The 25,666-nt window shown below is 33.3% G+C and overlaps 3 protein-coding genes across 7 annotated transcripts; all 3 read left to right on the forward strand.

The window, feature by feature from the left end:
* The first annotated feature begins 856 nt into the window (after positions 1 to 856).
* Positions 857 to 11,716, forward strand: LOC123192451 (nuclear pore complex protein NUP1-like). 4 transcript variants are annotated; one of them, XM_044605012.1, is made up of 10 exons: positions 858 to 1,282; positions 2,808 to 2,860; positions 3,491 to 3,594; positions 4,016 to 4,214; positions 4,378 to 4,653; positions 4,733 to 4,825; positions 4,921 to 5,637; positions 6,575 to 7,119; positions 9,720 to 9,975; positions 10,027 to 11,716. In XM_044605012.1, exons 1-10 carry the CDS (start codon positions 1,000 to 1,002, stop codon positions 11,314 to 11,316), a joined length of 3,816 nt encoding a protein of 1,271 aa, XP_044460947.1. In that variant the 5' UTR covers positions 858 to 999; the 3' UTR covers positions 11,317 to 11,716. The 4 variants fall into 4 exon arrangements, with proteins under 4 accessions (XP_044460945.1, XP_044460946.1, XP_044460948.1 ...); XM_044605010.1 differs by having other exon boundaries at positions 857 to 1,282; positions 9,720 to 11,716; XM_044605011.1 differs by having other exon boundaries at positions 857 to 1,282; positions 4,016 to 4,202; positions 9,720 to 11,716.
* A 945-nt stretch (positions 11,717 to 12,661) lies between these two features.
* On the forward strand, positions 12,662 to 16,607 carry LOC123192453 (uncharacterized protein At2g39795, mitochondrial-like). 2 transcript variants are annotated; one of them, XM_044605015.1, is made up of 3 exons: positions 12,662 to 12,866; positions 13,155 to 13,483; positions 15,437 to 15,580. In XM_044605015.1, exons 1-3 carry the CDS (start codon positions 12,711 to 12,713, stop codon positions 15,459 to 15,461), a joined length of 510 nt encoding a protein of 169 aa, XP_044460950.1. In that variant the 5' UTR covers positions 12,662 to 12,710; the 3' UTR covers positions 15,462 to 15,580. The 2 variants fall into 2 exon arrangements, with proteins under 2 accessions (XP_044460950.1, XP_044460949.1); XM_044605014.1 differs by lacking the exon at positions 15,437 to 15,580 and adding an exon at positions 16,233 to 16,607 and having other exon boundaries at positions 12,663 to 12,866.
* Positions 16,608 to 21,384: 4,777 nt separating this feature from the next.
* LOC123230326 lies at positions 21,385 to 25,624 on the forward strand. Its single transcript, XM_044656500.1, has 4 exons — positions 21,385 to 22,291; positions 23,256 to 23,402; positions 23,568 to 24,239; positions 24,357 to 25,624. Exons 1-4 carry the CDS (start codon positions 21,956 to 21,958, stop codon positions 25,098 to 25,100), a joined length of 1,899 nt encoding a protein of 632 aa, XP_044512435.1. The 5' UTR covers positions 21,385 to 21,955; the 3' UTR covers positions 25,101 to 25,624.
* The last annotated feature ends 42 nt before the right edge of the window (positions 25,625 to 25,666 follow it).

Consider the following 25,666-nt stretch of genomic DNA (forward strand, 5'->3'; position numbering starts at 1 on the left):
AAAATCTTTAAAAAAACTGGAATTATTACATATTATTATTCATTTAACCTAAAATATTAAAAATATAAAACTTTATAATTTTCACCAACATAATTTTAAAAATTAATTATTTTCCCCACTAATAATTTTGATAAGTAAACTTTTTCTCTTACTAGGGTTTATATTTTCCAACTATTGATGAAATCTATCTCCGAAAAAAAGATATGAAGACAAAGATGCTTCGACGTCAACAAAAACGTTTTGTCTTCATCTAGATTTAGACAAAAATACTTCATCTTCGTCTAAATCCAAACAAATGTCAACAAAAACACTTCGTCTTTGTCAACATTGTCAAAAATGAGCCAAAGATGATGAAGAACAGGAAGAGAAGATAGTTAAAGATGTATTGTATCCATCTCAGGAAGAGAAGACAATCGATTAGAAAAGAAAGGTTTAAGGAAAATTTTAAATTTAAATAAAAGTAAAAGTTTTCTTTTCAAAAATTTTTAGGGGAAATTAGTATTTTAGGATTTAGAGAGGGAAATAAAAATAAAAATATATATTTTTTAATAATTTATCCTTTAAATCTAGTTAGTTTTAATTGTTTATCGGTGAAAGTTTGAATTTTCAATACTTAATCTATACAAAGGAATTGCAGCAAACCTTTGGTGGGAATAAGTCCTTTCGCCGGTCAGTTATTGGTACAATTTTGCAATTCCCTAAAACAAATGGAACAGGGTCCCACTTGATCACCATGTTCGATGGTTTTACTTTGATTGTCAAATCATCTACCAACACCTACATTTCATTTTAGCATCAGCCATAAATAAAAAAAAAAAAAAACACAAAAATAAATAAACTCCACTATCTTTCTGTATTAAATCCAACATTTTTTAATCTTTTTTCTCTTTCCATCTCTCTTTGTACAATAAAAAACCCTAATTACACATTTGTCTCTTTCTTTCCTTTCTCAAAATCCCTAAATTTCCAAACCCTAATTTTGCCCTCCCTCTCTCTCTCATGGCGACGGCGCGTGATGAGAGCGGTTTCGGCGCCGGAGGAAAGTTCAAAAAGCGGCCATTTCGGAGAACCACGCAATCGACGCCGTACGATCGCCCTCTTGTATCGGCGGCTCTTAGAAACCCCGCCAATGTTAATATTAATAACAATAATGGTTGGTTATCGAAATTTGTTGATCCAGCCCAGAGACTCATTGTTTCGAGCGCGCACCGACTATTTCGCTCTGTTTTCCGGAAGCGGCTTCCGCCACCGCCACCGGCCCTGTCGGAAGCGCCTGAACCAGGTTGGGATTCACTGTTTCTTGAAATGTTGTTTTGCTTCTCTGTTCTTGAAAGCAGTGATTTTTCTGTGGTTTGTGTTAGATTTGTTTGATTACCGTGTGGAAATTACGGTTCTTGGTTTGATTGTGTTAAAATTTTAAAAGGTTTGAACAATTCTCTGATGCGAGCTGAACCTTGATAACTCACCGGAAGGACAAATGGCTGAATTAAACTAGAAACAGAATTAGAGAGAGAAGGAAGTTAACGGAGTCGAGGGGAAGAAGAAGACACTATTTATTCATTTCTCATAAAAAACAAAATTACAATTTCACTTCCATGCTATAAAAGCATGACACCTGGCATATACTAACTAACTTTTAAATAAATTGCAAAAGAGAAACTACATCGTCTGTTAATCCCTCAGATATGACACGGTGCAACTTAACCTCAATGCAGCATCTCAGTCTTCGAATTCGAATCATCTTGTCTGTACTCATTACGTTGGCATGTGAAGTTGTTCCACTCTGGTGATGATTTGAACTTTGACCATTCTCTGTTTATAAATGTCAGGAATCATTTGACTAGTATGTTCACCACTGTCCAAGTGGTATAGTTTCATTATATTTTATTGAATTAGTTTTAGGTTTTAAATGGATTGGTGTAATACAAGTTGTACGTTCATATTTGATAGGGAGTCATTCTTCTAATAATATCATCTTGTTTAACATTTCCCCTGAATTTGTAATATATTAACTTGTATGCCCTCAGGATCATGTGAAGTTGTGAGTTAGGTAATCTTTAGGTCTCGAGAGCTATGGTATTTGATGTGCTGAATTTTATTCTTCTTAGTGTAGTCAGGTTGCTTAAAGGTTAACTTTCTTTTCCCTCCTTTCAGGTTTGATTAAAATAAAGAAATAGGATTTCACTAAAATACTGACAGATTCCATTTGTTTAGTCTTTTTTTTTTTTTGGGATAACCGGAGACCCCACCCGTATTGGTTGGATGGGTAAACCCAGGGCATATTGACCGGACCTATAATCACTGTATCAGGTAAGTCAAAGTTTCACAAACGTGGTAAAGGCTCAAACCTAGACCTTCTCCTTAGAAGTTCTGGTGCTTTACTAGTTTTGCTAATCTCCGGGGTCCCATTGTTTAGTTACTGCAGCTTCCCCAGCGAGGTTTTCCTTAAAAACCATAGTAATGTGATCAAAGTTTTTGTGATTTTCTTGGGGGCTATCATGATTCGTATAATTTCATTAGAGATTCTAGTTAAAACTCAAAGAAAGGTGAATGAAATATACTCTAATTGAATTTAGAATTGATAACCTTGTAGTGACAAAACTGCTTTATTATCCATACAGTGGTAATTTGGCAGGACAGAGTTCTAATTTTCTTTTGTGTCCTTTATTTTGTTGACATACTTTCAATTGTCAATTTGATTATAAATTGCTGAATTGCCTTTCTTTTAACAATGCAGTTATATTAGCATTATTTTATGTGATAATAATTGAATAACTAATTCAACTTTATAACATGTGAATTTACAGTTTCAATAGGAAATTATGAAGCACAGGAAATGCACCAGGACCTAGTCTCTTCAGTAAGTTCAAATGCTTACTCCATGGATTATTGCTAATTTGTGTCCACTTTTTCTGTTGATAGTTCATATGGTTAAAAAGAAGCCTAATTGAATAGTTGAGTTTGGGCTTCAAGTGGCACCAATTTCATGTTAGTTTTTAACTGTATGTCTATGAATGCTTGCACAATATTTCTGCATCTTTTGTTGATAACCTTGTTAGTTATTTAATTGATGACATAAAAATTTAGTTTTGAAAGAAAGTGTTTGGGAACTTCTAACACGTTAGACCTGAAGCTGAAAAAAACACTGTGTTTAAAGTAGTATTACTGAGAATAGATTTCTGCTTGTACTGATTGCAAATATTGAGTGAACTTTGCTAGTCTTCAAGTTTTTTAGGCAATATTATTAGGATAAATACTGGGCCATGTGCATCTTTGCTGCTTGGGGTATAATTTTTCTAGCAGAAGATACTTGTATATTTAAACTCTGTGGTTTAATCAATTATGATTTATCATGTTTATTCTTTCTCTTTGTGGGAATAATTTGCGGCCTGTCATTTTTTTAGCATTGTGTTTTCTATTGTTACAATATTATTTACTGTATAATTCTGGTTGATACATTGACTCTGTTGTATGCACATGTGCCTCAAAGGATGGTGTTCAAGAAGCCATTAATTGTCATGATGGTCCTACTAACAGTCCTGATAAGGGGCTTAATGAACTTGAGCAAATTTTGAAGCGGAAGACTTTCACAAGGCAAGTAGGAATAATTTTAATTGGCTTCATAAGGAAAGTTTTGCAGTTAGATATTTAATGCATTATGACAACTTCAATTTCTGCATACTTGTGTTGTCATCATAGTATCTTTTTCTTGGAATTCTAAATATTGCATGATGTTTATATTTCAATGATGGGCATAATATACCAAACCCATTAAGTATCTGTGGCCCTGCATTTGGTAGTTGTTTCAGAGTGGTGTATATTTACTTTTGTCTTTGCATACATTCTCCCTAAAATCATTCAACCAATTCATTCTTAAGTTGATAAAAAAAATTGGAGAAGAATGATAAGGACTGTAAAAGTTAAGTTTGATCTTTGTGGAAATTTGCTCAAACATGTTTATTTTGAACCGTAGTATTTTAAATTTGACTGCTCCTTTGTGATTTTTGTGCCCCAGATCTGAGTTTGATCAGTTGAGTGCCCTTTTACAATCAAGAACCACTGAGAAGCCTCTTGACAATGAGAAGAACAGGTCCAAAGTGATCCCTTCAAATCAACTAGTATTTCACAAGAATAAGGAGCCGGTTTTAGATACTCCTATTAAAGAGAATGGGATTGTGAGCCAGCACAATTTGACTCCTGTTGTGAGTTCAAGTGTAGGAAACCTTTTTCTATGTCTTCATTCAGTTCTGCGTTACATACTTAGAACTGCTATTTGGTGGTTTTGATGATATTTTTCTCATGTATATGAATCTATGTGTATGGAACTGTGCATTTTATTGTGGCAACACTCACATTTGGTCGCTAAAATGTTTGTAGGTCATTGATGAGGATGTTGCTTCTCCTGCAGAGCTTGCAAAAGCTTACATGGGAAGTAGGCCTTCTAAAGTATCCCCTTCAATGCTAGGCGTGCACGGTCAGGCATTAAGAGAAGAGTCAACTGTGCTAAACAACAAGGTGTTATGTTCTGCATCACCCATTATGCCTCTTGTCCCACGATCATCATTTTTGACTTCTAGATCCCGAGGCAGATCTGCAATATACAATATGGCAAAAACACCATATTCCCGTATTCACTCAACCACAACCGTCAAGGTTCATATACTGCAAAAATAATGAGTTTTGAATTTTAATGTTTACTGGGGTTCAATTTTTTAAATCTTCTCTCTTCCAGGGTGTTGAGCATGCAGTTGACTCTCATGTTAGACCATCATCTTCAGCTCACTACATCTGGGAGAATTACAAACTTACTGAACCTCAACAAGTGGTACAAATGCAGGATATAATTAATTGTGTTCTGTGTTTGGAATATATTTGTTAAGTTCATTACTGATGATTTGCTATGATCTGTTCATTTTGTAGACTCTAAAACGCCGGAGTTCAGTCATAGACAACGATATGGGCTCTGTTGGTCCTATACGTAGAATTCGTCAGAAGCCTAATCTTCTTACTTCAAGAAACTTAAGCTTGCCAGCTTCTGGAAGCCCTCTCTCCATGCATGGAAGTGGTGTTTCTAATGCTGTTCAACGGCCCTTCTCTTTGATACAGAAGCCACAGCTATCTGATGAAGAGAAGCAAAAAGTTACAAAAATGTTAACAGAAAATGGGGATAACAACATTTCTAGTACGGGTTTTCCCCCTGTTCCCTCCAAGTCCAGTGAGACAGCTTTTAAAATACTGCAGCAACTTGATAAGTTGGTTTCTTCAAGGGATAAATCACCCACAAAGTTGTCACCATCAATGCTGCATGGACCAGCTCTTAAAAGCCTGGAAAAAGTTGATTCATCAGTATTTTTGGAAAATGTACAAGATAATAATAGGTCAGGTGGTTCACTCGACACCTCGTTACCTGATGTTAGAGATTCTATGTCCCAAAAACAAGATAAGGTTGAAGAAAATGGCCCAACTAAGTTTATTTCTCTTTTTGACAAATCTCTTTCTGTTCTGAATGGGTTAGATGCTGCTGGTGTTGTAAAGGAGGATGTGCCTAGCACTAAAACTACAGATTCTGCTTTGACAAACTCCATTGTGCATCCTGTTCCACAGAAGAAACGAGGTTTCCATATGAGTGCACATGAGGTGTGTAGTGTTTGGTTGGATCTTTCATCTGTTTTGTTTGATGGTTTCTTTTGTTTGATTTCTTTCTTCTGTTCATTAGATTTCCAATTGAATATTCAATTTAATAAACCTGAGACCACAAGTCTCCTTTCTGTGGCATTAAAAATTTTGGTTTTGCACCAATCTGAGGTTACTGATGGTGACGAATCCAACAACTTAAATGAAAATCTGTTAAGAATAAGACTAGGATAAGATAGTTGGGATTATGAAAAAATAAATAATTTGGATAATATCTGAATTTGAAAGTTAGATCTGAGTAGAATAAATAGAGATGATTGAATTGAGGAAGGAGAAAAAATATTGTTATTTGGGTACTTTTGGAGAAGTCTTGTTGCCATAATTAGCAGGGGTTGACTTCTCGGACGAGTAGTGATAATTGAAATGTAAAAAATAATTCAAAATGGATGAAAAATATCAAAAAAATAAAAAAAGAGATCTTCCAATTAGTATAATAATATTAATAATATTAATAATTATTATTATTATAATAATAATAGTAGAATAATAATGTTAGGATTGGATAATAATAATAATAATTAATTAATTAAAAAATAATTGGGATTTGATTAGGATAAGATATTTAGGATTATGATAAAATAATTTATTTGAATATCATTTGAATTTGAGAGTGAGATATCGGTAAAATAAATAGAGGTGATTGGATTGAGTGAGGAGAAGGATATTAAGTCCCTAACATAATCTTAGCCATTTCAATCAATTATATTTCATGCTCAACACCCCATTATCAAAATTTGTTTCATGTTTGCAATTTGTAATGGTTTCTTATAATATTTTAAGACTGGACAAAATTTATATTTTCAAGGAATGGATGGCATAATTTTCTGTATCATTGTATTGCTCATTATATTTTAACTAATATCTGGCTTCTCTCTTTTAGGACTATGTAGAGCTAGATGATGATGATTATTCTAATGGGACTGAATCTACTCCTTTGATGAAAGGGAAGGATAAACTGGATGCCCCTGTGGTCGAGAATAAGTCTGATGCTGATGAAGCAACTACAGAGGAGAAGTCTCCAGCACTTTTTGAAGTTAAGACCCCAAATTCTGTTTTGAACAAAATGTCTGATATCGGAACTCATGATAGATCTGTAGTTGCCGAAAAGAATTTTCTATTTACTTTCCCAACTGCACCTCCCTCCAGCATTGCTGGACAGACAACTGTGGTAGCTGCTCCATCAACCTCGACTTCTACTAAAGCAACTTTACCACATGAACCGAGTGCTGCTTCTATATTTGGCTTTGGAGAAAAACTTACTTCACTAAAGGATTCAAATGTTGTTTCTCCCACATTTGGAACTAGCAAAACAAATGTCGATAAGGCACCAGAGTTTACTATAACATCTGCAACATCAGTATTCAATGAATCTTCTAGACCAAAATTTGAAACTCATTCGAAAGAAGAGCCAGAAAGCTTAAAAAGGTTGGTACAGGCTGTACTATTTATCTCTTGGAGGATTATCTTTATAACATGTTGATTGGCTTCTTTGCTGTGCATTGTTATTCTTTTGTGGGGTGTCACTGGGGTATTTGCATATCCCGTCCTTTTTGGTTGTTTGTTTATTATTTTTCTTTTGAGATAAGTAGAGGAAGGATAAAGGCTCATTTTGCTAATGTTTTATTAAAAATAGATACAGTGACAATACCTATGAAATAATTGGGTGAAATGGTTTCTATAAGTTAGTGGGATTTTCTAATTACCTTGAATGGTAGCTTTTACTTCAATCATTAGAGTCTTTTGTAATCTTGCATATGTATATAGAACTGACAAAATCTGCAACATGAATGTTAGTTACAATGCTACACTATCTATGAGGACTTGAGAAGATACTAAGATAGATAACATACCCTTGGTTGATGATATTCATTGACATCACTTGAATCATAATCCCTACAGAGTATCTAGTATTTTTAAATTCTTACTAGTAGGAGACTAAGTAGCACGGAAACGGAAACGTGGAAACGGCGAAACACCGAAACGGAAACGCTGAAACGTCTTTATTAAAAAATATAGAAAATGGAAACGTGGGGAAACGTGTAAATATAAAAAATATAAGGATTTTATTATAAATACCAAAATTTTATTAAAAAGATATAACCTTTAAAAATATACAAATATTTATATATAATATAAGAACAATTTACTTTTATTATTTTTTCCCTTTTATTTGGTGTGCAAACTTTTTATCTTTTAAATATTTTAAAATTATATAATAGAAAAGGAGGGAATCAATAGTGAGAAGACTGGTGAAACAGATATCGGGAAGGGAACTGATAATTGGAAGGATGAAACAAATAGTTGGAAGGAGGCAACAACTAGTGGGAAGAAGGAAAAAACGAAGGAGGAGAGATGAGTTTCGCCGGAGAGGAGAGGAGGTTCAGATGTCGGAACATTGAGAAGACCAAACCAGTATGAGAGGTGTGGCTTGAAATGTTTACAGAAGTGGAAATGCAATGGATTTCTACAAAGAAACGCGTTTCAGGTACTGAAAATGCATTTTGCATCTTTCTAAAATTTCCAAAATGGCCCCGAAACGTTTCGTACCAGTTTCGGGGCGTTTCGGAAACGGAAACGTTTTGGAATCAGCGAAACGCACCCCTTGTAGCGTTTCCGTGCTTCCTTGGTAGGAGATAGAAGAAGCTCTTTTAGTACGGAAGAAAAAGCTATCGTGGCAGTTAAGTGATTTTAGGTGTTTAAAATGTTTTGCTTTTGCTCAAAATCATATCCGAAATGCTCATGACTTGTTTTTAATAACTGTAACAGATTTTACTTGTATGCCCTACTATTCTCGAATTTGTTGTGCTCCCAAGCTTACTGCCATTGAGCTGTGTGGTCAATCATCTGATAGGAATTAGGTTTTTCAATCTAGAAGAGTTCTTTAAATGATTACAACGTGTTACTCCTGTTTTAAGAAGGCAACTGTAGCATGTTATGAATAGCCTTAAAAAGAAGCTATTAAAGAATGTGGAGCAGAAGGGTTCTGATTTGTAAAGCAGTGTGTACAGATATAAATCTGCTATTGTGAAATACTTTTTTGCTTGGACTTTAGGACATGTGTTGTCTCTTAATACCAGTGCCAGTGGACGTAAGTCATGTATAGGATCATTTGTGATATCTTATACACATAATGGATTAGGCTTAAAGTCAGTTTATTACTAAATGCAGCTCATAATTCTGAGAAATTTAGTTTTAGAGCATTGTTATCTAGCAAGTCCAAACGATTATAATATTTATCAGCAAAAACAGATTGTTTCTGGAAGTCCAATGCTATATACAGAAAGTGAAATTCTAGTATTCTCTGTGGGCGGCTTGTTACTTTTTTTTATTATTCATTTCAATCAATGATAATCTCTTTCTTTCTTAAAAATTATGAAATGCTTGTTTTCTTGTGAAGTCTTTTAAATGTTTGGGAAGTTGAATGTAGTTACAGATTCTTATTGTCATAATAAGTGGATATACTAGGCAGACACACAAAGATAAGTCATATATGCTATCCATTTTATTGAACCTGCAAGTGGAATGTGTTGTGATATAGTTTGAGTGTGTAATACTCAATGCATATCTTGTGTGTCAGCTGAGGTTGTGGTTGTCATTTGGAGTCAACAATCCTTTCAAATTTATCTATCTGTATATGCAAACTGTGTATCAAATTTTATGGTTTTGATTTAAAAATTTTTTGTATTATCTATTAATATGCCTTAAGATATGATGATTATGTAATAAATGATGCTGGCAATTGTGGTTGCTGTGGCTGAGTGCTAATATGGGATCTGCTGTGATGGTAATGGGAACTTGCAAGGATGTAGATTTTTGTTGGGTGTCAGCCAGTAACTGCTACTGACACGATACCACTCTTTATATTTGAAATGTCACACTGTATATTTCTCCTCCTTTTGTTGTTCTTATTGGCCCGTAAATCTTTTATGGAGTTATCTCATTTATGTAATTTTTAGATTGATTCTCCTGGCAAAAAATTTAGAAATCTTTTATTTATTTATTTAATTTTTCTTCTCTGTGTGCAGCTTTAGTTCCATCCCTGTTGTAGCAACTGATTCTGCTCCAAAAGTGCCTGAATCAGATAAAGCTGACAATGGAACTATTCCAAAATCTGGAATCATTGCAAGAACACCTGAAACTGAACTTCCTTCAACTTCATCTACATTATTGTCAACAGCTAGTATATTCTCCCAGCCGGCTAGTAGTTCAAGTTTAAATAATGGGTCTCCTGCTTCAAGTCCAACTTCAACCTCTTCCCCCATTCCACCTCTTGTTTCCATTTCTGGAATCAATCAGAACTCATTTAATAATGCTAATTCAGTTGTTTCCATCAACCACAGTGCCTATCCCACAACCTCTACAGCAACTACAACAACTTCTGTGGCTGCTTCTGCCCCTGTTTTCAACTTTGGAGCTTCAGCAGTTACACCTACATCAGTCTCACCAACATTGGCACAGTCTGGTGTTGAATCAACAGAAAAGATCAAGGAGCCCACCTTTGGTAATTCTACCAGTATGCTTTTTGGGGAGACATCAACTTTTGCAAGCACAGGAAATAACACTTCTAGCAGCACATCATTGGCAGCAATTGGCTCAGGAAGTAGCATTTTTGGCAGTACACCATCAGCAAGCAGTGGAAGCAGCATTTTTGGTGCTGTAACTCCACCTATTGCAAGCAAAGGAAGTAGTATTTTTGGTGGTACATCTTCTGCAATCCCAAGCACTGGAAGTGGCATATTTGGATTCAGTGCTGGAGCTACTTCTTCTGCTTCCACCAACCAGGCTCAAGTTTCTAACCCTTTCAGTGTTGGAAGTGCTCAGGCATCTGAAAATGCAGCTAGTATTGCAACTTCAACTCAGACCCCTAATCAATATGGATCAACTTTGTCATCTACATCATTCGGGTTGGCCGGGACTTCTGCCTTTTCCTCTGGCAGTTCTTTATTTGGCTCCTCAACTTTTGGTTCAACTCCTACATTTGGATTGAATTCCACTTCTTCATCGGAGGCCAACACAATCAGCTCCACTAGCGGCCCTACTAACACTGTTTTTGGTTCCAGTTGGCAAGCCCCTAAGACACCCTCATTTGCTTCAACATTCAACTCTTCGTCTCCCTCGACTGGGTTTCAGTTTGGAGCATCAGCTTCATCTGCTGCTACTAGCAGTGCTTCTTTGTTTGGGTCATCCACAAATACCACATCAAGTTCCATTTTCCCGTTTTCTTCTTCTGTTGCAGCAGCCACGTCATCCCAACCTGGCTTTGGGAATTCAGGTTCTGTGTTTGCATTTGGTTCCACTTCCTCAAACAATAATAATGATCAAATGGGTATGGAAGACAGCATGGCTGAGGACACAGTTCAGGCATCCACACCTGCAGTGCCTTTCTTTGGTCAACAACCCATGACACCCTCGACTGGTTTTGTCTTTGGTTCAACGACTCCATCGGGAGCAAATCCTTTCCCATTTGGAAGCCAACAGAACCTCGCCACCCCACAGAACCCTTCTCCGTTTCAAGCTTCTGGTAGTTTAGACTTCAATGCTGGGGGTAGCTTCTCATTGGGCAGTGTTGACAAGTCGCAAAGAAAAATTGTGAAACTCAAGAACAGGCACCGGAAGAAGTAAACGCAACAATTCTGACAGGTAATTTGGTTCCCTTTTGGGAGGCCATGGTTATTTCAAATGCTGAAAAAAGTAATCAAGGACGAGATTACCAGCATGAGCCTTGCTGTTGGGGTAATCACCTAGAATTGATTGGCGCTGGCAAATATATGTCAGGCATCGCGGGGTCTTGAAATATGTCGATCATGTCTTTCCTTTGCAAGTACCTTCTGGGCAAAAATTCTATGGTTGCACTGCCAGGTCAAAGTTGTCACAATTTTGTAACGGCCTTATTAGCAAAATCTACGAGCATTTGTTGCGTATTTTAGTTGATAGGGGGCTGTTGTACCTTGAATCCTTTTCTGTACTCTTATATCATATGTATCATAAAAGAAATGGATATGAATTTTATCTTCTGTCCTCACTTGATTATAATCCTTGTGTTTTGACTTTTGCTATTTTATAATTACTCGATCAAAGGGATAAATCCAAATCATTTTAATTGTGGAAGCTTGAATGTAGATAAGGATCAGTGAGAATAATCAGTGAAACTGGTGATGTGCCATTTTACATTTCATTTGGAATCTTTTATGTCTAAAACATACCATTAACCAGCATAAAAAGAAATAAGATGTTTTTTGAGAATAACCAAATGAATTTTTTTTTTAATAACCGAGGATTATGTCTGTATTTATTAGATGGATAAACTCAGGATATAATAATCAGACTTATAATTATTGTATTAGGTAAATTAAAGTTTTACAAGTATGACAAAAACTTTAACCTAGGCTTTCACCTTTCACAAGTTTTGTTAACCCTTGGGGTTTAACCAACCAAATGAATCTTACTTTACCTAAAACAACCAAATTAATTTGAGATGAGAAAGACATGGAAACTTAGCAGGCAGCAAAATTATAAGAACAATATTAACAATTTTAAATATATAATTGGGTATTTAAATATAATAGTGTTATGAGTATAACTTTTGTGTATAAATAACGATATATTATTATATGATTGTATAGTTAAAAATTAAACATAAAATAATATTCAATCATATGATAACACATCGTTATTTGTGTATAAAATTGTATATAAAAATTGTGTATATAGTTTTATTAATATAAATAATGTGTATGGTTATTCAATAATATGATAATGTCAAATTATGTACTTAAGAGTGTTTATATAGCAAATAATTAAAAATAATCCTTTCAACTGTCAAGGGGCTTTATATATACTTTCAAAAAGTTTTATGGCTAGATCATAATTCAAATAAATTGCGGTTCTTTTTCTATTTTATATTTTGAAAATCCTCAAAATTTGATATTTGGCAAAAACACCATTGTATTTAAACACGCCCGTTTTGAAAATTAACCAAAAAAGTTTAGAGAAAGAAAGTGAAACTGCAAGCAAGCATGTTGAGGAAAGCAATAGCTGTTTGTGCACAGAACGCACCCTGGCGGCTGATTGCCAGCCGCTGCTCCACCTCTGTATCCTCCGCCGTGGACACTATCTTGCTCCGCTCTCTCAAAGAACACTACCAGGAAGTCGCCAAAATGACTCTTCCACCGGTAATGCTTTTTTATTTGTTTATTTGATTTATTTTCTTCTTTTCTTTTGCATACCCATTTAAGATTTTGCTAACGAAAATGTTCCAGTACTGTTACTGGTCTGACAATGGTGATGTTCATTATGGTAAGTGGTAACGTTACCGCTTACATCAAGATATTATCAAATACCCTTAATTTTTAACTTTTGATTTGATGGGGCGAGGATTGACAATTGTAACTTTTATCTATATTGTATGAATTACTTATATGGTACAATTCATGTTTTGCTGTAAATTTGGGCGTTTACAGAAGGTGAGTCCTCCTTCACCTTTTAAAATAGTGACGGGGGCGCTGGAAGGCGAAGGACCTGTTCTCAAGAGGGTGTATTGGGATGAAGAGATTAGTATATCTGTGATGCGGTTGGCGCACATTGTGGGAGGTGGTGACGAGGATGATGATGGAATTAATCCGTTATTTGTTCATGTGGATGTTTCAAAGCCCAGCCAGAAGGATTCTTTACATTTTCTTTGTGGGTTGTATCCGGATGCGTTGGGCATTCATTCTGTTTCCATGCGCCCTAAGCTTGAGAATCAGGGTTTTCTTGTTGTTCCCTCTAAGTATAATGGCCCTGTTTTCCAGTAAGTTTGATTACTCTTCTTATTTTGATTTGTTTTTTATTTTTTATGAATTTATTTTTTATGACCTTATTCCACTTTTGATCGTTTTGATATTTATAGTAATGCATAATGTTGATGAGTATGTAATGTAGAACCTTTATTACAGTAGCAGAGTTAAGGATTCGATAATGAGCCCTGATATCCACTGTAGGGAGAGATGAATTTGATGTTTAAAAAAAAGAGAACAGAAAGCAATCTTTAATGTGGTTCAGCAAGGAACCACAGTATGTTATTAGTTTGTGTTACAACATGTGATTTCATTAGTAGAGTGAGTACGAAGATAGTAGCAGTATCTTACTTCTCTTTGGCTAACTAACTATATATCAATTTTTTTTCTCTCTCCCTATGTATTGATCCATAAATTTATAGGATTTAAAAAGAAGTTATATTCAAATAGCAATATTTGAGTATTTATAATTCAAATATGATTATCAAGATTTATTCTTACTCAGTTATAATCTCGATGGAGAAGCAAAAGAGATAGGTTTCCCTATAGGCATAAAGGAAAATATGAAAATCATCTTATTGATGCTAAAGAGATATATTGTATCGTAGAGCACTTCTTGCTATTACATAATGGAAAGTCTATCTATGTCTCAAGATGATTCAGATGCATTTAGGTGATCGTGCAGGTCCAACTTATAGGTATTCTAACCTTTGTCATGTAATTGGCAAAACTAGTTTTATCACTAACACTCGGAGTGATAAGCGAATATTATCCTTCAGTTGGAGGCATGTTCCATATGTCAAGAGGTGTTATTTGTTGATTGTCATTTTGTACTGTCTGGCTTGATAACTTAAGTTATCTCGCTTGTAGTAAAACGTTAAGCCATTTTAGAGTGACAAGGATTTGATCCTATGGTTGTTAAGCTTGAAGGAGAACTTTAAAGATTTTTTGCCCTCTTGTGTAGATGGATACATGGAGAGTTAGGGTAGGTAGCCAAAGCAACCTTGTAATGATGTTGTCCGTACGCAGTATTAGCTGTGCATGAATAAGGATAATTAGAATATTGAGGAGTCTTGTTGATCACGCTTTGATTGTTTTGTTCTGATCAACAACACGTATAGTAAGGTTATAATGGATGACGAAGTTCACTTTTCGCTTGAACTAAATTTACTTATAAAAACTTAGTAATTGTCTTCTTTTTGGTTTGGGTTTTTTTGAAATTTTGCGACATTTGTTTTGGGTGGCAGATTTTAGTTAGAGTTCGCCGAAATGGAGGGACTAGAAATTCAAGATAATTCTGATTTGCATCCAATATTATTTGAATTACTGGAAAAGTTCCAACAATTGTTGCTTGAGTCAACCAGACTACTGCTACAATGTCAACATAGCCATGCTATTCAATTTGTTAAGGGAGCCCAACCCTCGAATATTCGGCATTATTGACACTCGCATCATCAAAAGAATGAAGTGGAGCTATTAGTTCATGAGATGCTACAAGCTGGTAGCGTCAACCCTTTCTCTAGTTCGAGCCTGCTTGATCAAAAAACATATGGAGAATAACATTTTTGTGTAGATTACCGAGCGTTCAACAAATTGATAGCTCTATATAAGTTTCTTATCTCTACTAGTGATGAATTATTAGATGAACTCAAGCAAGCTATTGTTTTTAGCAAATTAGATTTAAAAGTCGAGTATCACTAAATACAGATAATAGAGTCTGATATGGAAAAGACGACCTTTCGTACACATAATGGCTAATACAAGTTTTTCAAAATGCCTTTTGGTTTATCTAATACCTATGCCACTTCTTAGGCCTTGATGAATGAGGTTTTTTGTGATTATTTGTGTCGGTTTATATTGGTGTTTTTTCTTGACATTTTGATTTACAACAAAAATTTCATCGATAACTTAGAAACGGCTCTTAGAAAATTATCTTGTTGATATTGAAGAGATTGACTGTTTTGTAGAGTTCTTCTCACTGTTATGAAGTGAAAAGTATATTCGCACCTCTGGACAATTGATGGTCAACAAGTACACTTGGTTGTTGTTATAAGTAATTGTTAATAATGATTGCTCAAGCTTATTTGAATAGTGAGATGTATGACGCTACGTGTATCTATTTTTGAATACACAAATGAATACATATATGATATGTCATCATGTGATTGAGTATTACTTTAGTTTTAATTCAAAATCACTTATTCACTTGATGATACACATCAATTGTGCCTCTATTTGTATACTTAAAATGGGTATGTATAGTTTTATTGTTCTCAGACATATGTTTCACCGGGCAGGAATCTACCATTGGACAGAAAATATTTTGTAAGTCAGTTGTGAGCAACTGTATAGGTGGCATTCAGGATTGCCATTCTGAGTCCATAATTTCTGACTGACAGTCTTGTTACATGTGTTGATCTTGGATAATATTATAGCTGTGATGTTCTAGGTTGCAGAAATTATGCATTCAAAGTTACGCACAATCCCACTAGGTCAGTAACCAAAGCAATACTTAGGCTGAGAAAAATGCCTTGCAATATTATACCTGAATAGTCATGTAACCAGGAGGCTGAAATCATTGTGTGTGTATATATATAGGAAAACAAGCTCAGGATTTAATAATATGTTTGTTTCAGGATTTCATGTTCAATTTCTTAATATTGTTGATAATCTGCATCACTAAATTGGCTCTAAAGACATATACTGGTCTGTATTATGCATTTAACAATAGAATTCATCTGGGAATTGTTTGCAAATTGACAGAGATTTGGACGAAAGGATGAGAAACTCATTTCACAGCTACATAGAAGAGCGAGGTATAAATGAGAGTCTCTTTCCTTTTCTTCAAACATGGCTTTATGTGAAGGAGAATCGAAATCTGATGCATTGGTTCAGAACAGTGGGCACGTTCATTACAGAACAAAATTTAGATAAAGGTGCATTGTATTTGAAGTGTTCAAGTTGGTTGAGAAAAATGCAAAAATCATTATAAATGATAGAATGCTCCTTGGCAAATTGATTCATCTGCTATGGGGTTAGTTGGCAAGTATAGGCTAAGTTCTACATTGATGTATTTCAGGCACCTGAAACTTTTTGTTCTTTCTCATATATTAAATGTCTCCTTTTTTGCTGTGTTCATTTCTCATTCCTTGATGCTTTAAAACTACTTTGTTCTGATTTGTAATGATATGTGAAAATCTTCTGTAGTTAGTCATTTTTTAGATTTTGTTATTAGTCATGCATTTGATTGTAATCCAGATTTCTCAACATATTTTTATAAACATAAAATTAAACTTACCAGATGTAGTTGAAGGTCCAAACTAGCTATAAAATGGCTCATGAAATTTACATTTTCCTTCATGATACTGATTTTTGAGCAGGAACATGAATCATTCTTTAAAATAGACTTAAAAGGGTGTTTATATTTGTTTATTTTATTCATGTAACCCTACATGGATGGATAATATTTTTAAAGTCAACCAATTTTAAATGTATATTTTCATTTCCCAATGTAGTTGACTTTGTGAATAATGAATGAGGGCTGGACCCTGATAAATGCAGTGTGTTGTCCTCCATTAATTTGATTTGATTGCAAGCATATTTGATGGTCTCCATGTGATGACTTTCCAAGAAAGTAAATGAAAATTTAAAGAGAAAACTTCTTTGATCACTTAATTGTGAATCTGTGGTCAATTTGAATTCCACCAACTTCACTTTGTATGAGACCCCAAGATGATGATGCCTCTCAATCATGACATCAATTTTAAAATGCATATCTGCAAAAATATGTATCTAAACCCTAAATAAAAATCTATATTTGTTCATCCTATTTCCATTGCATACATTTTTTATTGCAAAATATATCATGTTTAAAGCATAATTGGTTTGATATTCTTACAAATCCACTGGTGGTCGGCGGCTGCGGGGATCAGAAGGCAGCAAGGTCGGTTCTTTTTTAACTTATCTATTTTTTATTTTATTAAATGTTATTGGTTTATGTGGCACATTTTCTCAAGTTTGGAGGCACCAAAATCATTCTCTGTTTCTCGGGAAATTATTCTAATTCTAATTTATGTGTGGGTTCATCCATGCATGTTTAAACTAGGTCACTGTTATTATTAGGTCATGGGGCTACTCCCAATAGAATGTTAATAGCTAATTAATCACTGCTTTGCTTTTTTTTTTTTACTTCGGGCATTTTTCTTAATATATATTAGGAATTTTATTTTATTTTGTCCTATCCTACCAAATCTTTAACATAAGAAATTAAATTAAAAAAAACCCTTATCAAGGGGTTTCAAGATGGTTTTTTTTTTATTTATGAAGATTTTAATTAAAAAAAAATCAATACCCATTAAAAAACATATGTTAAATTTAATAACTCAATCATTTGTTTAATCACCTGTTATCAAATACGCGTTAACTCTCATATTGTTTGTTCATCCCAATAAAATGGGAGTGAGTAACCTCGAACCTGGAAAGCTAATTGTCAATTTGGAGACCTTAATTTATTAAATAATGTGTATTTACATTAATATTACACAAAATTTATTTTTCTTTTTAGTCTAAGTATATTATTTGTTTTTTTTATTCGTTTTATGTCAATTTAGAATCAAATGACTTGTATTTGAAAATACCCTATAAAGTAAAGCACCAAGTAAAAAATATAAAGACATTATATGTTAAACTTATAATAACATATTATGCATAAACTGATTCTATTTTTTATGCTAAATATTTTATGCAAGTTTATCCATTAGCATCGTAGTGTTTGATTGTGGAGCTATGGAAATTTACCATACATAATTTATTGCATAGAATGTCGAAACAAGATGTCGGGTTTAGTGATCTAACTTAGATTATGCTTCTCTTAATTTAGGTTTAAGTCTAGATTGCTTTAATGCTTTAGATAAAAGCATAAGATTATAATATATTGAGTTGGAATGTCAAGATGCATTGCATTGGCTTATGTAACCTACCCATTTGTTTATTTTTTAACCAAAAAAAAATCTTATTCAAATCAAATTATATTTTTAAAATCGAATAACTTAAATCCTGAATTCAATAATCGATTTTATAATCACTGAATTAAATAAATTAAGAGTATTATCTTCATATATTACAAAGGAGATTTAAATTGAAATTTTTTATCTTGAAAGTTTAACATCTCTTTTCCATTCAACCCATCATTTGTGGGTTAATATTTATTTTTATAAATGATGGTTGAGAGATATATAATTTTGGAATAATTACAAATTATTTTATGATAAATCATATTTTATGTAAAACTTTCAAAAAAATTTTGGAGGGTTTGAATATTTGTCACCACTTATATACTTGATGAAAACAATCATAATTATTTCTACATCAAAAACATCAATTTCCAAAAAGACATACTTTTTCTTTTGTTTTTTTTTTTTAAATTCAATTTTGTCAACTTCTTTCTAAGTGGATGATGATTTGAGAGTTCATAATAATAGTAGTGCTATTTTCTTGGAAATTAGTAATATTTAGATAAATTAAAATAATAAGATGCTTCTTCTTAGAAGGAGTGACATCCACAATGAAAGTCTTCTTCCAATCATGACTACTTTAAAACACACACTTTTTACTCCATTATTTTCAAAAACAACTTTTTTATATACTTTCTGACCACAGTCTGATTATATCCACTAAATCAACCTTCTGGCATTCAAAATTTCTTCAAAATCCTCCATTGATTTTTCACTGAAATCTTCATATGGTTTTTATGATGCCCTTTAAATTTGATTTGATGAGTGTTGAGATTTTTGCAAAAGACAATAGTAGTTAGAAGAGAAGATAAATAAAATAGGAGAAAAGTGAATAATAAGCCTATCTTTTCAATGTTTTGTTTGGTTGATTTTTGCCCCCAAGGGTTTTCTTTTTTTTTTTTTAAATAATTCTAGCTTTGTATACAGTGTTTTTGCCATTGTTTTGTTCCCTGTCTTACAATTGTAGAGACAATAGGATAAGATAAGTCTAATTTGTTTAATCATTTTGAGTTTTTCATTATAGTACACATTTATTTTTAAAAAAATAGTGAATAATAAAGAAAATAAAGGAAAAGTAAAGAATAAGCTTATATTTTTCTTTTTTTAATATGCAGACAATATTCTAATGTTAATTACAAGGAAAATAATTAAGAGTAGTTTTATGTGTATAAATTTATATAAAATAATAATATATTAATTAAATATTATTTTATCTTTAATTTAAATGATATAAAAATATATCATTATTATATATATAAATTTATGGGTATAATTTTACTGAATATTCAAAACCCATATATATCTATTAAGTGAGAATACTTTTTCAAAGTTCTAAATTAAGAGTAAATTTTGGCCCATAATAAAGTTACTATTTTTGTTTTGAAGATTACATAATGATTTGATATTATGTTATGTAACATTATTAGTCCCTAAACCACTAAGTATTCAATGTTCTAACTTAATAGTGATTATTAGATTGATAACATGCTATTTCGATTGAGTAAGATTATACGTATTAATAATAAGTATTAATTTATATATTAATAATGACGTATGACACATTTTTAATTTAACAACTGATAAAGCATAATATTGATTTCAATCCTTTTTAGCAAATATGTATATTATTCATGTTTTTGTATTATTACGTATTAAACACGTTCAAAAAAATTTTGAACTCAAAATGTATTAAATGTGTATTTTATGTCATTCTCATATTAAACACGAATTATATACCGTATTTTACGTTTGTCATATTTTTATCATATTTTTGAATTTTTGGCTAAATTTAAAATATAAAATGTCCATTTTATTTTTAATTATTTATGAAAATACCATTACAATTTAAAAAAACCCGACAATGTATTTTTTTTATTCCCAACTCTAATTTTGTGTTTTCCTTACCTGCGGTTTATACAAAAATTCACTCTGATCTGAAGTCTGAAATATAAGTTGATTAATTTGTTAATTTTTTTAATTGATCGGTACGTTATTTATTATACAAAGAATTTTGGTTATGTATTATATTATATTAGATTTAATAGTTAATTAAATATTTTAAATTTGAATTATTATATTGATTTTCAATCGAAAATTTGTGAAAATACTAAAATTATTATGATATTATCGTATTTTTAAAAACATATTATTGATGATATGTCGTATTAAATCCGTATATACATATTTCATATTTTTTTCATATGCAAATTTTAAGAACTTTTTTTACAAACATATTTTTTATTATTTGTTGTATTATATCTAATATAATTTGCGTAATATTTTTTTCGTTCCTCTATTTATTATCGAGGATTTCAATAACACAAACCCACAATATTAAAATAATTAATAAATATATTTTTAAAATTTTAACCCAATATCCAATATCATAATCTTGTAGTGATGAGATTTTTTTTTTTAAATGATCGGAGAATTGTTGGACAAATAAATTTAAAAGCAATGATTGAATCCATAATTTTAAAATTATCCAATCTCAAATAAATTATTTTAGATAAAACAAGTTATCCTAGGGTGGTACTTACATTTTGAACAATCACTTTTTTATAAGATTCTAGCAGAGGATTCAAGGTTTTATTCTAATGGTGATAGATGGATCTACAAAGATAAATGTAATATTTATGTTTTCGATAAATATGTATTTTCTGTATTCTTATCTGGTATTTAAGATTCTAATCTATCAGTAATATATAGATGAACAATGATTAAAAAAAATTAAACCGATTGTGATTTCTATAATTTTTTATAAACATATATTTTAAGATCCTAATCCAAGGGTGTTTGTTGTTTTCACAACCGTGGAAAATCTAGTCGTGACGTTCACTTTGTAAAAAAAGCAGTAGCCAAGCCAGAACGATGGGAGAACTTGTCAAATCAAACAGTCTAATGAATGGTGTGAACATAAAATAAACAAGTAGTACAAGGACATAAGATGAAAAGCACTTACATATAAAGCAAAATCAGGCGCATCAGAAAAACAAGAACAAGAAGGGAGACGTTAGTTCTTAAGTAAAATCTATTATTTATTTGTTTATAGCCGGCCTTTCTCTCCCTCTCTTTTTGTATATCCTGTATCCCACAAACAGCATATTCCTGCTTAAAGTAGAACTCATATTCAACCTTCTTTTCCTTCTCTTTTCTTTGAATTTCAAAATCTTGTTACAATAAATCTTTAGTATCTAGTCTAATCTCCTTGTTTCAATAGAGTTCTTTTGAGTTACATCTTTTTGTTTTAGTTTAAAAAACTAGTCACTTTTTTTTCTTATTTGTATATATTTGTGTGTGCTTTGAAACTAATTGAAGCCATGACAGCCCATTTGATCTTTTGGGTGAAAGTTGTCTTTTTTAATGTCAAAACTTGATTTTTAGTGTAATTTTTGTCAGTTGTGCAATACCCATATTTAAAGATTTTTCTTTTTTTGGTAATCAAGTTGATTTTTGGTCTCTGAATTATCATCAATGGTGGTTACAATGATGAGGTGGCCACCATGGCCGTCTCTTGTATCGAGGAAATTTGAAGTAGTTCTTGTTGTTTGTAAGCTTGAGGGGTTGCGTTTGATAAAACTTGATGAAGAGGAGAAGAAAAGATTGGTGGTTGAAATAAAGTGGAAGGGTCAAAAAAATATCGCTTTTCGTCCACTGAGAAAGACTGCGAAGAGGAACTTTACAGAGGAAGGTGGGGTTGGTGGTGATGGAGTTGTGGAATGGAACGAAGAGTTTAAGAATTTGATCAGCTTTTCTGGTTCCACTGATGGGTTTTCCCTTCCATGGGAAATTAACTTTGCAGTTTTCAATGTGAGTATTGTCTTATTTGGCTTTTAATTTAATTGCTTGTGGGGTTTTGATAGTTTTTGTTGAGTTCAATCATGATTTTGAGTGGTTTGACTTTGTTTTGGTATCGATGTTTTGTTTCTAATATTCAATTTTAGATGTTAATTCTCAATACTGAACATTTTTTTCATCACAATTCTAGTCTAGATTGGACATGATTTTTACTGGGTAAATGGAAACTTTGGCAGATTAATCAACATTCTTAGCTGGGTTGAGCCTAAATTTTTTTCTCTACAGAAAATGATCCGGGGAAAGTGATTCAAGGCAGTTTGAAGTCTGATGAAATAAAGTTTTTAAACTTTTCCTTCATAAAAATATCTATTAAGAAAAGTAGATATCATATGGTGTTAATCTTATGAGAATTCTTGTAGCTTTAGTATTAATGAATGATTGTTGATCTGTGCATCCTGATAAATAGGTAGGATTCATTTTTCTTTAGGGGCATCTTTAGTCATTGATTCTGGTTCTTGTGACATGTTTAAACTAATTGGCTCTGTGCAGAATATGTTAAACTTTTCTATCTGATATTTGTCATTCATATATGGTTGCCAATTTGTGGCATATTCATTCTTTAATCCCTTTACAATTTTGTGAGTTTATTTGATTTTTTATGCTTGACCCTTTGCCTCAAGCATCTTAGGCTATATCTATTTCGGATTTAGACAATTTTATTGCTATTTCATCTTTTCAGAGCTATATATTGTGAAAGACAGGGAAATAAAATCTCCTTGTTCTAGTTGTTTAACCTGTTTCTGGTTGTTGGATTTCTTCAGTAGTCTCATATAATGAATTACAAAAGTGAGAAATAATATCTCTTTGCAGTGCCCTATTATGTGGTATATTTGATGATTTATATTGTTTGTGCACAAATATTACATTCCTTCTCCCTCTTCTCTCTCACTCTCCCATTTATGCTGGCTTTCACCAGGGACCAAGGAATAAGGTCTCTGTTGTTGGAACCGGATCATTGAACCTTGCAGAATTCGTTGATTCAGCAATGGAGAAAGAGCTTGAGATTAAGTTTCCCCTGAAAATTGTTAAGGGTGACACAATTCAGGGTGCTCCCTCTCTTTGTGTAAGTGCCGTTCAATATTTCTGCTTTCATTTGGCATTTTCATATGACCAAATATATTTAATTATACTGCTTCTGATTTTTTTTTTTTTTTAAAAAATGAGTTTTTTGTTTCTTAGTCATTATCAATTTATTCTCTCTCTGATCATAAATTCAATTACATTGCAGTTATCTCTTAGGTTAATGGAGTTTAGTATTGCTCAAGCATCCTCACACTCTGGGCAGAGAACAATAGTGCCTCTTACATCGTCGCCTTCTTCTGTGGAAGCTCTTTCAACGCAGAAGGATGAGCTTTCTGCTGTAAAAGCAGGCTTGCAAAAAGTAAAAATATTCAGAGACTGTGTGTCAAGGCAACGATCAAAAAAAGAATGTGCTGAAGAAGAGTGCAGTGATGGGAGATGCTCTGTCATAAGTGAGGATGTTGGTGATGCAGATTCAGCTGATGGTGATGCTGAGGAGGAATCAGATGAGAGCAAGGAGAATTTTAGTGGACAGCAGTCGGTCAATTATGCAACATTGGCCTGTGCAAACTGGGCAGGAGGATCATGTTATGCAAATACAATTAGCAATCCTGAAGACGAGGGTTGGATCTACTATAATAATTGTGGATTGGATGTGGAGTGCTTAAATGTTGAGAATTCAAGCAGATCTGTCTTTGAGCAGTCTTTGCGGCAAAGTATGAAGCGTAGAATCTTACCTTGGAGGAAGAGGAAATTGGGTTTTAGATCTCCAAAAACCAAAGAAGAGCCTCTTTTGAGAAAGGATTGTAGAGAAGAGGGAGGTGATGATATTGATTTTGATCGCAGGCAGCTTAGCTCCTCAGATGAGTCCAGTTTTGGGGTAAGTATTTAATCTCTCAGTCTCTGTTTTTTACTTTGCATGTAGTTTTTATCTTTTTTGCTTCTTGATACAGAACTGGTTTAATTTTTTCCTCAAATTATGGTAATTTTCTTGCAGTGGTATAAATCAGATGGTTTCACAAGTCAGTCATCATTTTCTGAATTTGGGGATGACAGTTTTGCTGTTGGCAGCTGGGAAAACAAAGAAATAATAAGCCGTGATGGACACATGAAGTTACGTGCTCAAGTTTTCTTTGCTTCCATTGATCAAAGGAGCGAACGTGCAGCAGGCGAGAGTGCATGTACTGCCCTTGTTGCTGTCATCGCCAATTGGTTGCAGTCCAACCGAGATGAAATGCCAATTAAATCTGAATTTGATAATCTCATCAGGGAAGGATCTCTAGAGTGGAGAAACCTCTGTGAGAATGAGGACTACATACGCCAGTTTCCTGACAAGCACTTTGATCTTGACACTGTCCTTCAAGCTAAAATCCGTCCTCTTTCTATGGTACCAGAGAAATCTTTTATCGGTTTTTTCCATCCAGAAGGCCTGGAAGGAAAGGATTTTGACTTCCTTCAAGGTGCAATGTCATTTGACAGCATATGGGAGGAGATCATTCGAAATGGATCCAACTCTCATGGAAATGTTGACCCTTTGATCTACATTATCAGTTGGAATGACCATTTTTTCGTGCTGAAGGTTGAGCATGATGCTTACTATATCATTGACACTTTGGGGGAGAGGCTTTATGAGGGATGTAACCAGGCCTATGTCCTGAAGTTTGATAAAGACACAACAATCCAGCGACTGCCAAACAAGACACAGCCTTCAGGTGAAAAATTGCTAGTGATAAAGCACTAGGAAGTTCATCAAAAGAGACTAAGCCTTCAGGTGAAAAATCTGCTTGTGATAAAGCACAACGAAGTTTATCGAAGGAAACTTTGGTGCAAGAGACTCGATTAGTTTCCCTGAACGAGTCTCAACCCACCGAGGAAGAAGAGATCTTGTGTAGAGGGAAGGAATCTTGCAAAGAGTATATCAAGAGCTTCTTGGCTGCAGTCCCTCTTCGAGAATTGCAGGCTGATATCAAGAAGGGCTTGATGGCATCGATGCCTCTTCATCACCGGCTACAAATCGAATTTCACTATACTAACTTGCTGCAGCCTATCATTGAGTTCATGGCTAATAAGGAAGCAACATGTCGTGCGTCAACAATGGAAATGGCATTGGCTGTTTCTTAGAGAGTGCTATAGAGTTACATAGTTTGCCTAACTATAATTATTTTTCCGTTTTCTTTATCCCAATATTTTGGTGTATATTCAGGTGAATGAATTGATCAAATATGAGGTGATCATTTTAATGGTTAAGGCATGGCTGCTTTCATATTTCTATATCTCAACAGGGAATGAATGCATCTCTTGAATTGA

The sequence above is a fragment of the Mangifera indica genome, chromosome 12 (assembly GCF_011075055.1).
Source record: "Mangifera indica cultivar Alphonso chromosome 12, CATAS_Mindica_2.1, whole genome shotgun sequence".
Classification (NCBI taxonomy): Eukaryota; Viridiplantae; Streptophyta; class Magnoliopsida; order Sapindales; family Anacardiaceae; genus Mangifera; species Mangifera indica.

Excerpts from the sequence above, each read along its gene's own strand:
- LOC123192453 (XM_044605014.1), top strand. The coding sequence starts at position 12,711 with ATGTTGAGGAAAGCAATAGCTGTTTGTGCACAGAACGCACCCTGGCGG. Across the intron at positions 12,867-13,154 it reads CCAAAATGACTCTTCCACCG|AAGGTGAGTCCTCCTTCACC; the intron begins GTAATGCTTTTT and ends GGGCGTTTACAG. Across the intron at positions 13,484-16,232 it reads TATAATGGCCCTGTTTTCCA|AGATTTGGACGAAAGGATGA; the intron begins GTAAGTTTGATT and ends GCAAATTGACAG.
- LOC123230326 (XM_044656500.1), top strand. The coding sequence starts at position 21,956 with ATGGTGGTTACAATGATGAGGTGGCCACCATGGCCGTCTCTTGTATCG. Across the intron at positions 22,292-23,255 it reads TTAACTTTGCAGTTTTCAAT|GGACCAAGGAATAAGGTCTC; the intron begins GTGAGTATTGTC and ends GGCTTTCACCAG. Across the intron at positions 24,240-24,356 it reads CAGATGAGTCCAGTTTTGGG|TGGTATAAATCAGATGGTTT; the intron begins GTAAGTATTTAA and ends ATTTTCTTGCAG.
- LOC123192451 (XM_044605010.1), top strand. The coding sequence starts at position 1,000 with ATGGCGACGGCGCGTGATGAGAGCGGTTTCGGCGCCGGAGGAAAGTTC. Across the intron at positions 2,861-3,490 it reads ACCAGGACCTAGTCTCTTCA|GATGGTGTTCAAGAAGCCAT; the intron begins GTAAGTTCAAAT and ends TGTGCCTCAAAG. Across the intron at positions 7,120-9,719 it reads GAGCCAGAAAGCTTAAAAAG|CTTTAGTTCCATCCCTGTTG; the intron begins GTTGGTACAGGC and ends CTCTGTGTGCAG.